The following is a 12,309-nucleotide window of genomic DNA, read 5'->3' as shown; positions in this document are numbered from 1 at the left end:
GCTAAGCTGGGATTCATTAGAAACTTCACCTTAAAAGGAGCCGTGTGTGACAATGAAAAGAGCATGAGCTTCAGAGTCCAGTGAAACTCCCCACCCCGGTTTTCCATGTTACTAGCTGTGTCACATTAGGCAAGTTTCTTAAACCCTTGAAGCCTTAATTTCCTTGTCTGTAAAACAGATACAATAGTAACTACCTCATAAAATTATGTTATCAGTTGCAAAATACCTAGCGTACAGAAATGCTCTAAAAACCTTCCTCTCTGGCCCTCCCCCTCTTCCTACGTTCAACCGATTAAAACTGAAGAAGTTGAAAGTACCAGATATGACCAATAAGTAAAAAGTGCTTTTCTTTGGCAACATTCTTTATTACAGAAATTTTGTTTCCTCAAGTGTCAACTCTTGCTGATGTCAGAGTGTTAGCTGTTCAACATACTCTTGGAAGGCTAGCACTGTTTATAGATGATTCCGTTTGCAAATTTAGAAAGCAAATCCAGGTGGAGAAATTGTCACACGTTTTCTAAAATTCAGAACTCCTTTGTTTCTATTCTTTTGTATTAAGTCACTAGACTACTTTTTCTTTAAGGCAGAGCATGAAGCATTTTGTACAGACCGAAATTAACTACTCTCTTTCTCAGTTTCAGCCAGAAGGACATTTATTATATGTTCTACAAAGTCATATTCAGCTTTCCAAACTGAGAAATATTTAAGGGATTTCATTATATTTGGGGAAATTTTCATCATCAGAGATTTAACAGCTACCAAGAAAGAACTCCACAATTAATCTTTTATAACATGAGTGTGACTTGTAATTTCCACACTAAGAAAAAAAATTACTAAGTATAGGGGAAAACTCTTCATAAACTATAATATTTCTTGGCAAAGAAAAACTGCTTTATGATTTTTAAGATATGTTTGAGGATTTAAATGAAACGTACATGTTTGAAATTAGGGCCAGATGCAACACAATTCAAGTCCAATTCACTAGCTGCATCACATTTACTGTGATTTAGTAAAAGGTATTCAATAATTCAATAATTCTATGTTTCATAGAAATCTCACAAATACAAGTATTTCATTCATAAAGGGCATGGTTTGGCAGGTTTCCAGGGCAGGAATTTGCTGGAGGAGAGGTAAATTTATTGATTAAAATAAATCAAATGACTGACATTTCCCCCAGAAAACTGGCAAAACAATGATATTCGGAGACTGGAAGTCTTACAACCAGAACCAGAAGAAAATTTCGAGCTATTTACATTTATTTACATTTATTATAGGAATCCTATAATATGATAGAGCAAACAATCAGACATTTGAGAATTCTCAAATTTTAAAATACATATTTTTGGAGTAGGACATTCCAAAACCTTTAATATGAAGTCTGGTGTTTGTAGCTCTTTGGATTAGTTATAATTATATTCCTCCTCTGTCCTTTGTACCTTTATATGCACTGAATAATGAGTACTCTGATGGAATATGTGCAGAAACAGTTCTTAAACAGGTCAACATCACTCAGCTCCTACCCTGTGTCTCAGTGCTTCCCCCTCTGTGCTCTCTTTTCCACTCTGGTCACACTTCCACCAACAGCATTTGTTATGAACTGAATGTTTATGTACCCCCAAATTGCTGTGTTGAAACTCTAACCCACAGTGTGGCTACATTCGGACATGGGGCCTCTAAGGAATTAATTAAGGTTATATGGGGTCATAAGGGTGGGGCCCTGATGCTCTAGGATTAGTGTCCTTATGAGAAGAGGCACCACATAGCTTTCTCCTGTGCACACGCGTCCTTTCTCTACAAACACATCAGGAAGAGATCCTGTGAGCACACAGCAAGATGACTCCTGCCTACAAGCCAAGAGAAGAGGCTCCCGAATGAAACCTACCTGCCAGCACCTTGATCTTAGACTTTCCAATCTTTAGAACTGTGTGAAATTAATTTCTGTTGTTTAAGCCACCCCGCCTGTGGTATTTTGTTATGGTAGCGTGAGCAGACTAAGACAGTAATTAAGAGGCCCAAATGCACCAGCCATAGTAGCACTTTTATACACATCCTTTCTTTAACTGCCTGACTTGTTAAAGATTTGGATTGGGGGAAAACGTTATTGAGACCTGGACACAATTGGCCAGGAGAGTTGCACACAGATCCTGAAATCACTCAGACCTGCTTCTATTCTAGAATCAGAGAAGGTCAGCAGGAGAAGGGCTTGAGCGACCCAAGCTTGTCAATTCAGGTTTTATTATGATTCTGGGGTTACAGGAAACTATGCCATACACCTGGCGTATCCTTCTGGAAGACACTGGGAGTGAGGTAACAGATAGTTACCTAGAAAGCTTAAACATCTGTTTACACTAAATCATGATATATTAGAGCGCAATGCAAAATTCTTATACATTTTTAAAGTGCTTCAAAGAAAGGCGTTATAGATAATGTTAACAACAGTAACAAATGGCTAAGACTTAAAATTACTGTGGGCTAGATAATGTGTTAAGGACTTTATGTGTATTTTCTTTCATCATCCTCATGAAAACAGGAACGTCGTCTTATCATCATTACAGAGCACTATTTCGGAAAGTGGAAGCATTTCTAAAATAGCCCGCGCTCTCATCACTATCACATTATTCTGCTTTGTATTCTTCACAGCACCTTCTTTTTTCTTTTTTTCCTTACTTATTTTCTGTGCTCCCCCAACCCCCTCCTCGGGGCCTGAACCAGTGGCTGTCACGGAAAAGGGGCTCAATAAGCTTTTAGTCAAGGCCACACATCTGGTCAGGGTAGCGGATGGAAAGCACCAGGAGAGCAGGAGTTGGGACTGTTTTCCGCCAAGCAGAGGCTGGCAGGGTGCCTGCTCAATCAGAAGGAAAAAAGAAAGGAAGGAGGAAGGGAGGAAAGAGGGAGCGAGGGGGGAGAGGCTGAATGAATGGAAATGTTCCCTTAAGCGCCTAGAGAGCATCTACCGCAAACCTCCCTCCTAGGAGGAATGAACTCAGTTCAAGGTCTAAGCCAGCAGTTTCCTCATTCCCAAAACCAGCGAGCAGCAGGGAATGGGGAAAAGAACAAAGCCTTTAAAAACGTCCAGAAGAAAGGGAGGAACGGTGAGAGAAAAGAAGCAGAAAGAAACGAATCCGGCGCTGTAAACAGATCTGAAAGCGAGCTGAGCCCGGCCGGTTGCCATGACGACCCGAGGCCAGAACGGCCCCAGTCCATTGGCTGAGATGCCGGAGCCAATGGGAAGGCGCGGTGTTGGCGGGGTCTTAAGATGGCTGCCGGGCGGCCGGCTCCCGCCGGGTGAGTACCGCGGATTGCGGGGCTGCTTCCCGGCCGCCCCGAGCTCCGATTTGACGGGTCCGGGAGGCCCGGGTGCGGGGAGCCAGCGAGCAGGTGCGGGCGGCCTCACAACCTCACGGCCGCGCCAGCGAAGCCCCCGGCCGGGCCCACGGGAGCGTTCGTGGGGCTGGCCTCCGCTTTGCTTGGAAGGTACGTAGCGCCTTCCCGAGCCTGTTGGTGGGAGAGGGGTTCTCCGTCCCGCCCCGGCCAAAGTGAGAGGGTGAAGAGGCTTTCTATCGGGGAAACAGGCTCCTGTTTACAACTGCTGTAGCCCGGGGAAGAGCTGCAGTTAGTGGGAATGTCAGCGGGCTAGACGTCCTGCACCCGAATCTGCGGCGCTCAGTTGTGTCCCCGGGACGGGATTCTTCCCTTTTGGGGATCGGAGGGTGGCACTGCCGCCGGCGAGCCTGCCGAGCTCCGGGTCCTGCAGCCCAGCAGGAAGAGGTGTACCTTTCTAGAGCCACCCTTTTGCAGTCTTGAACCTTGTAAGTATTCTCACAGCGGCATCCGACTTAAAATGAGCCTCGAAATGTTATTGGTTCACTGTAAATCTTTCCATGCAGGGTCTTGGGACGTGTTTTCCAGGCCTTGACGAAACAAATAGCGTCTTTTTATTGGAACATATGCATACATACAACATCCTGCCAAATACATGGTTTGGGTAATCAGACAGGGAACTTAAATTCGAAGTCAGGCCTCTGATTCAGTTGTACTTTATCTTTTTGAGAAAAGACAACATATTTCATGAATGGGACCTTTACATTAGCGTTCATGAGATGTGCTTAATAAGCATTTTAGTAAAGTAATTCCGAGTCATGGAAACGGACTGTTGTGTAAATTATTTAACATGATGGTGGGTGGTGGTTTATGATTATTACACAAGTTAAGATTAAATTCAGATCGGACAAAATTCAGGTTTCTGTGATTATTCTAATTGAATACAAAATATGGGAAATAAGACAGCTTTGTATGGTGAAAATAGAATTGAAATTCTGGAATATTAGAGACGGGAGACATTTACCCATTAAACTGCTCAGATTGGGTTTTGGTTATAAGCAGTCGCCTGATCTTCCAGAAAATGTGACATTATTACCCAGACCTCTGAATGTGATTTTTATGTACACATTTTAGTATAGCATGTTACATAAGTTTCTGCTTTGAAAGAGCAAGACAGATTTTTTTCTTAAGCAAATTTTAACAAAATTACAGGCTAGAGTCATTCTTTAGACCCACTCTCAAATCTTTGTCTCCACGAATATATTACTACTTAAATTGCATCCTCTAAAAGTTTCTCAGTTGAAGCCCTAGAGTTCTGCTTTTGTAAAATAAGCATATCACAATGCCTTAGGCAAGTCAGTTACCTCACCTGTGAAAGGGGTTTCGATAGTAATTTCTAGTGGAAGGGTTGTTGTAGGGATTAATGGTAAAAGAATTTCTGTCCCATTGTTTGTATGTGACATTGTTTATATGCCATGCACATCATTGAGTTGCTTTGTTTTTCTTTCTGGTTCTGTTTCTTCTCTGTAACTGGGGTCTCCTTTGCTTTCTCTAGAGCACCTTTCAGGTGTTTTGTCTGACATGCAGTCTTACTGAAAACTGGAAATCTTGGCCGTGGTGGCGGGGTTGAGGAGAGAAGCCTTATCCACTGGGGTATCAGGGTTTAATCAGTATTGCATCTGACTGGTATATCACATCTCTTTGAGAATGGCTGAATAATTTTCACATTTAAAGGGTAATTTGGAATGATTTGCTTTAGAATAAAGGCATGGGGTGAGAGACATTTCAAAGAATTAGAGAATCATCTTTAAGAGCAGCCAAAACAGGAGTAAGCACCAGGCCTAACCTAGTACCAGTTGGTACCATAGTACAATTGGAAATGTATGAGTGACATGTATATACTATGAATTCAAAGACAGTGTTTTCAAACATGAACCCAAAGCAAGTCACAGAGCAGCCACTCCATATTGGCTGGTTTACAGTTGAGCTGCTGCTCACGTGGGCAGCTCCACTTTGCAGTCTTCTCGGTGAGTTATCTGTGTTCATCAGTGGCCATGGAGTTGCCCTTGTATATATTATGTATTTTTGCAGTCACAGGAGAATGGCACACCACTTTAAAGATGTTCAGGAACTAAGTTCAGAAACGTGTTATTTGAGTTTTGCCTTATTTTATGGATTTGGATGTAGAATCTAATTTCTAAAATTTATTTTAGTTCTTTTTTCTGTGGGCACGCACAAGAAATTATCGTACCAGCCAATGTCATACTGAAGACAGGTCCAAAATGTGATCAAAAAATGCTTGAGAGCTGATGGGGAAAGGCAACTTCAGGGCACCCGAAAGTGCTCCCCAGAGTGAAGCACGTTTGGGTGCCCAAAGCAGAGACACACCCTGTAGGGATGCTGAAGCAGTGTGTTCCCGTGGGAGAACTGTGCTTGTCAGAGAGGCACATGCCTTTCATTAGCAGCCACAACTGAAGTCTGGGCCGAGTGGTACTTACTTGGCTGCTGATGGACAGACGCTTGCCATGCGTGTAGAGTGTTGGCTCCATGAGGTTAGATATTTTTGCCTGTCCTCATGTCTTAAAGAGTGCCCGGCACACAGGGGCTTTGCACAAGATGCTATGGACAGGGAAAAGAAACAGTGGTTTCAAACATAGAACCCCAGTTTTGCTAAGAATGCTGAATCTGAAATTTGTTACTGTCCTTAAGTTCTGAAATAGATACGAGCCTAAAGGTATATAATGTGTCAGTGGCAAAGTCATGTTGGAGCTTATTATCATTCCCCCTCCATTTACTCCTCAGAACAGTTAAAATAGTTTTACTGATGGCATAACATCTGTTTTTCAGTATTGGCATATTTCACATGATGTCTTTTGTGCTAACAAAGTATCTAAAGGTTACCCATTCCAACTGTTAAAATCCTCAGACCAGGTTTAGGGGTGGATCCAGGTTTTATGGGGCTTGGAGCTTATATAATTTGGGGTCTCCTCTTTAAGAAAAGGAATGCAAATTCTAAATAGAGAATTAGGTATAATGCTTTGGAAAGATTTGTGCAAGAGGAGTCTTGACACTTAGGCTCCATTATCTTCCTGCCTTTGGTTTTATTCCTCCATTCAGAAAACCAGACACCAGAAACTTAATGTTAGACTGTGGAAATCAGGGAGGTAAATGAGTTGCATCAATTGCTAAGTGAATGCACCTCAACCTTAGAAACTTCAAAACTACCCTGTGAATGCTGCTACCCGTAATAGAAATTATAAAAACATAATATGTGGCCATAGAAATACTAATAGCAAAAAGAGCTCAGCATCGATCAAGCCCCTAGAACCTCCTAAACATTGTGGTGAGTGTTTTCATAGCTTATCTCATTTAATTCTCAGAATAACCCTGTACACAATATGACTATCCTTGTATTACAGCAGAAAAAGCTGAGGGTCAGAGGTGGTAAAAATGATTTCCTCCCACTGCTAGTATATGATGGGGTCAGGATTACAACTGGAGCAGTGAGATGTCAGAGCCCTTCTTCTTAACAAGCCAAAAGAGTATTTTGGTGAGGTTGTTTCGGAGGGCTAACAACTGTGGAAGCTGGACCTAAACTGCCAAAAATCAGATCTGATTCTTTGGACCTGGGAGGAGGTTCCTAAAGGTTATCTGGAATCCGTTATTCAGATTAATGCAAAATCCCGTGGCATCTTTGTCTCAGAGACAATGGTGGTGGTTTTCTTATTAGGTTAATCACAATAGGGGCCAGAAAACTCCGCAAAAACAGTTTCCATCCTTGCATTTTATTCCTTCAGGGTTGATGGTAAATCATGAGCAGTACAATCAACTTCTCTTTTTTAGGCATCTTTTTGTTTTAAAGATTTTATTTATTTATTTGACAGAGAGAGACAGAGAGAGAGGGGACACAAGCAGGGAGAGCGGGAGAGGGAGAAGCAGGCTTCCCGCTGAGCAGGGAGCCCGACGCGGGGCTTGATCCCAGGACCTTGGGATCATGACTTGAGCCAAAGGCAGCTGCTTAACCGACTGAGCTACCCAGGCGCCCCTTTTTAGGCATCTTTTGAATGAAGTGGTTTTGACTCAATATGTATGCCATGTGATTAATAGTGAAAATGTACTCAATTATCATAATTTTAGCAAATGATTATAACTCCAGTTTTTAAAAATAATTTTTGATAAACTTAACAGTAGTTAATATTCTTTCTACCAAGGGGCCGTATAGCTAATGACAGATATTATTCTGAACTTTAACCTTAGTTTCCTAAACACAATATTGGTATTCAAAAAAGCTGTATGTTTTTGTTCAATTGTTAGGATTAACATTTAATACTCCATTTCTTATTATTTTAGCAAACAGTGTAAAATTTAAAACTAGGACATTCTTTTTACTGCCACACTTTCCTCAAACTACTTGCACAGCCTAAAAATTTTCCTTTGAATAATTGTTTTCCTACTCCTTGGACAATAAGTCCCTTGAAAGTTCAATTCAATACCAGTGAAACATCTGACTCTCTTTTTTAATTGTGATAGCTTGAAATACAATATTATAAATCTTAAATTGTGTGAGATATATATTGTTAGGCTCTTAACATTCTTGAGCAATGAATGCTTTTACTGAATTTATTTTTTTTTTAGACAAAATTATCTGTATATTAGAGAATCTAGGTCCTATCTTTCTTTAAGTCATTCACCTGTAGGTATGTCTTATAACAGACTTGCTTAAACTACTTTGTACTTTTTGAAAAATTTTATACAAAGATTTTAATTCTTTTAATATGGAAGGTACATCCCATTTTAGATTAAAAGAAAAAAGTCTAGATGGACTGTTCCCAAACCATTGGGATAATTACTAGACTCTTGGGGTTTTAAATTTCTTTCCGTGTCCACTTTATATGTCTGAATTCATCTTTTTTTCCCTTTAGAAGAAAAGATGTGGAGTGGGCTGCTACCTCCTGGCCTAAATGAAAGCGATATTGAGTTGAATTCTGAAGATGAAGCCCCATTAGAGAACTCTGGATTTAACTTACAGGAAGATAAAGAAGATGGGGCCATTACAGAAACGGAGGTCTCAGATTTCCCAACTGATGGACCAAAGCCTGGAGTAGAGGCAAATGTAAATGCATATGAAGAATGCCCCTCTGGAATTCCCTTAACTATGTGGCATGTAGGTTTTCTCTGATGTGTTCTTATTAAAGCCTGTGTGCGTGTGTGTTTGTGCATGCTCCTGTGTCTGCCATGGTCAGAATGCTTGTTCTTGGGAAGTAATAGGGAAGATTGACTCAATACTCTGGGTCTGTGGTCAACCCATTGGGCACTCAGATGCTTGCTTTCATCTTTGTGTTGTTTTTTATAAAGAGAGGAAGAAAAACATTTGATAGGATTAGCTACTTTGCTTAACATAATACATTAATTTGATCTCTTTGTCGTCTGTATGAGTCACTGAATTTTACTCTCAGATAATCAGATTGACTTATGTCGAAATAAATGAAGGTAAAAACTCAGGTTGTGAAAGAGTCTTAGAAAATAGAGTATCTCAAGAAGAACTGAACTACTTTTGTTAAATTTGTATTTTTATAAATGCTAGAATATATTTTTATTACTTAACATGTTATTTTTTGAATGTATGCTTTGCTTCAAAATATATTTACTACTTTTTCTCTCTCTCTTTTTTTTACTTTTATATAGAAATTTCAAGAATTGCATAAAAAACATTCTGAACAGAAAACCTCAACTTCAGGATTCAGAGGGAAAAAAAGAAAACGCTCCAGGAAAGGTGTTTTGTTTTGTTTTGTTTTGTTTTTTTAAAGATTTTATTTATTTATTTGAGAGAGAGAATGAGAGAGAGAGAGAGAGCATGAGAAGGGGGAGGGTCAGAGGGAGAAGCAGACTCCCTGCCGAGCAGGGAGCCTGATGCGGGACTCGATCCCGGGACTCCAGGATCATGACCTGAGCCAAAGGCAGTGGCTTAACCAACTGAGCCACCCAGGCGCCCAAGGTGTTTTGTTTTAATTCAAGTTGTCAATAGTGCTGATGTTAAATTGTGACTAATTGAGCTCAACAGTTTTTAATAAGCATTAATTTTGAAATAACAAATGAATACTCAGGTATTGACACTTTGTGAATTCTTTTCAGGTAAATTGAAGAATGAAGAAGATTCTCATAGGTAGGTGGAATTTAAAATATTTGTTCCAGACAATATTGTAAAACTTGTACCAATAGTTGAACTACTTATCTCTGAAACATAAGAACTAGTTTTTGTGATTTGTAATTGTAATAACCAATTAAAAACACTAAAAATAAGTTATCGTCTGTCTTGCAGTGAACAGACCTCAAGTGAAACCCAGTGGAAGGAGCTTACTCAGTATTTTGGAATCAATGATAGGTTTGACCCCCCTGTTAAAAAGAAAAAAATTGACAAGGTAAGATCTTTTTTTATCGCATCTTATATTAGCCAGTAGAAAATGTTTGTAATTAGCCTTACCTAAGGTATTCTCCTCATTAATTAATTCAGTGAAAAAGTTAAAATGTCTACTGTATGTGAAACAAGATGCTAGGTAAACAAGTAAATATATAGTTACAAATCATTAAAAAAATGGCATTAAGGAAATGAACAGGATGTTGTGAAGAAATTAAAATGGAGGCCTCACTTTAGTTTAGGTGGTCAGGGAGGGCCTTTCTTGGAAGATGCCACTTCAATGAGACCTGAAGGATGGGAAGGAACCATCTATATACAGAATGCTCATGTAGAGGTACTAACCTGGGTAAAGGTCCTGGGGAAAATGAGTTATCATAGGACATTTGAGTAACTGTAAGAATGTCAGCCTGGCTGGAATGGAGTCAACAAGGAGGAGAGTGGGCCAGGATAGGATCAGAGAGGCAGGCAGCCAGGGACCAAACTATGAAGGACCTGAAGTGGCAGAATAAGGAATTGGGTTTTAGTTACAATGTAGTTGAGAGTCATTCAAGGGTTTTAAGTTAAGGGAATGATATGATCGAAGTTATGTTTATAAAGATTGCTCTTGTGTGGAGAATGGGCGAAAAAACAGCAGCAAAAGTAGACAAGAAGAGAACAGTTAAGAGACTCTTCTAGGCTCAAGAGGTGGTGACTTGAACAAGAATGATGCTGCTGAAAATGGAGAAAAGTGGATGGATCTGGGGTCTATTGTAGGAGGAGAATGGACAGTATTTGCCTCTGATGCTTTGTGAAGTGATGGAGAGGATTTGGGGAATGAGGAGGGGAAGAGAACCATTCCGGGTTTTACCTTCAGCAGTGGTGTGAATAGTGATGCTAGGTACGAAGATGGGAAGGCTGGGGGGGTGGTGGGGGAGAAGATTTAGAGTGGGTCTGTCCAAAGTTCATTTGGGGCATGCGTGATATCAGTGGGCAGGAGTAGAGAGATAGTTGGTAAAATGAGGCAGGAACCTAGAGGAGAATCTGAGCTGGAGATGTCATCAGTCCTATAGATGATGTGAATATTTAGTAGAGTCTTGAATGAATTTGAGTAACTTACATATTAACATCAGGGAGTGTAGACTCCAGGAGCATGAAAATTGAGCACTGAGTGGTAGGGCTAGAGGCTCAGGAGCCTGCCTGGTTGAAGCCCAAGTATATTGTATCCTGCCTGTGTAGACAGATTCCTCCTTCAGGGATCATTTCTATAGACTGCTGTGTGTACATAGAGACCATTCTGATTAATCAATATTTCTTGTGAAACAAACCTCAGATATTAAACCCATCATCGGGTGTTATTGTGTCTTTGAGGGCATGTGCATTAAGGAACTGACAGAGTAGAATTTTGCATGTGAACCTTTTGATTCCAGTTTTGCTAAGAATTGTTGTCATTTAGTTCCTAGAGCACTGGGGAATTGGAACCAGCACCACTTTCTTTTCTTTTCTTTTTTTTTTTTAAACATTTATTTGAGAGAGAGCACATATGTGCCTGGGGGGAGGGGCAGAGGGAGAGAGAGAATCTCAAGCAGACTCCCCACTGAGTGAGGAGCCTGATATGGGGCTCGATCCCAGGACCCTGAGATCATGACCTGAGCCAAAATCAAGAGTTGGACCCTTAACCGACTGAACCACCCAGGTGCCCCAACTAGGATCACTTTCTGCCATGCTAATTGCTGCTACTGAGCAATCTCTGTTTTACAAATGTTCAACAGGTGCAGAAATGCTTACATTCTTAACAAAAAAAGATCACTGGTAGAGTTGAAACTAAAACCTAGGCTTTATGACACCACGCTCTGTTCTCTAGCTTCACTGCACAAGGGCCGGTCAGCACTTTAAAATGCAGTTGCTATGCTCTTGACCTCTGTGATTCTGGTGGGCTGGCAGGAGGGATCTTGTGAGAAGGGTGCTCTGGACTGCAAAAACCTGTTCTAACGCATGAAGGGGAGTGGGCTGGTCTCTGGCCAACCTGCTGTAGAGTCCCCACTGCTGATTACATTGTTGTTTTGAGGGAAGGAATGGCTAAATATCAGTTCTTATAGGAAATTTTTTTTAAGTTTTACTCATGAATTAGGTGGTCTTTGATCTTCCATTATTTATAGTATTTGTTATGTTTTCTCAGAACTGTTGACTTCAGAATGTCTAAACTGTTTCTTGGTGAAGTTGTTAACCATTCCAAAAAGTAAAAAAATTTGAACGGTTTTTTACAATCTCTGAATTAGAATTTTCTTTTTACCCTACGTATATGAAATTGTACCTTCTTGATACTGGCCAGATATGGCTAATTCTTATTCATTGTCTAAAATTTGAGATTTGTATGGAGTAACCTTAGTAAAGGTTAGAATGACATGTGAAATCTTTTAAACAACTCAGTTTTATGAACTAGTGTTCTGTTTCACATAATACATTAGATGGACTCTAGGAAAAGAAATTTAAGTCAAACATTTTAAAAACAAGATTTCTGTTTAAGGGAAGTCCTCTCTAAATCCTTTTGTGATCACGCAATCTATTTTATGAGTTTGGATTTTCTTAACAGTAGA

At 40.3% G+C, this 12,309-nt stretch overlaps 1 protein-coding gene across 11 annotated transcripts in view; it reads left to right on the top strand.

Moving 5' to 3' along the window:
• The first annotated feature begins 3,164 nt into the window (after positions 1 to 3,164).
• Positions 3,165 to 12,309, top strand: part of FAM204A (family with sequence similarity 204 member A) — a 54,684-nt gene continuing 45,539 nt past the window's right edge. For 8 of the 11 annotated variants that reach the window (XM_064595323.1, XM_064595324.1, XM_064595322.1 and 5 more), the window contains exons 1-5: positions 3,225 to 3,474; positions 8,244 to 8,485; positions 9,007 to 9,094; positions 9,454 to 9,484; positions 9,641 to 9,740. In XM_064595323.1, the coding sequence (XP_064451393.1) occupies positions 3,225 to 3,474; positions 8,244 to 8,485; positions 9,007 to 9,094; positions 9,454 to 9,484; positions 9,641 to 9,740 (711 nt within the window). Of the gene's footprint in view, positions 3,810 to 8,243; positions 8,486 to 9,006; positions 9,095 to 9,453; positions 9,485 to 9,640; positions 9,741 to 12,309 lie in introns of all 11 variants that reach the window. The other 3 variants (XM_054508422.2, XM_064595325.1, XM_064595326.1) reach the window with 3 other exon arrangements.

This window comes from Mirounga angustirostris, unplaced genomic scaffold (genome assembly GCF_029215605.1).
Source record: "Mirounga angustirostris isolate CCGP_5_RB_7025 unplaced genomic scaffold, mMirAng1.0.hap1 SCAF_6, whole genome shotgun sequence".
NCBI classification, from domain to species: domain Eukaryota; kingdom Metazoa; phylum Chordata; class Mammalia; order Carnivora; family Phocidae; genus Mirounga; species Mirounga angustirostris.
Note: the sequence above shows the minus strand (reverse complement) of the source record. Positions and strands in the feature narration are given on the sequence as shown.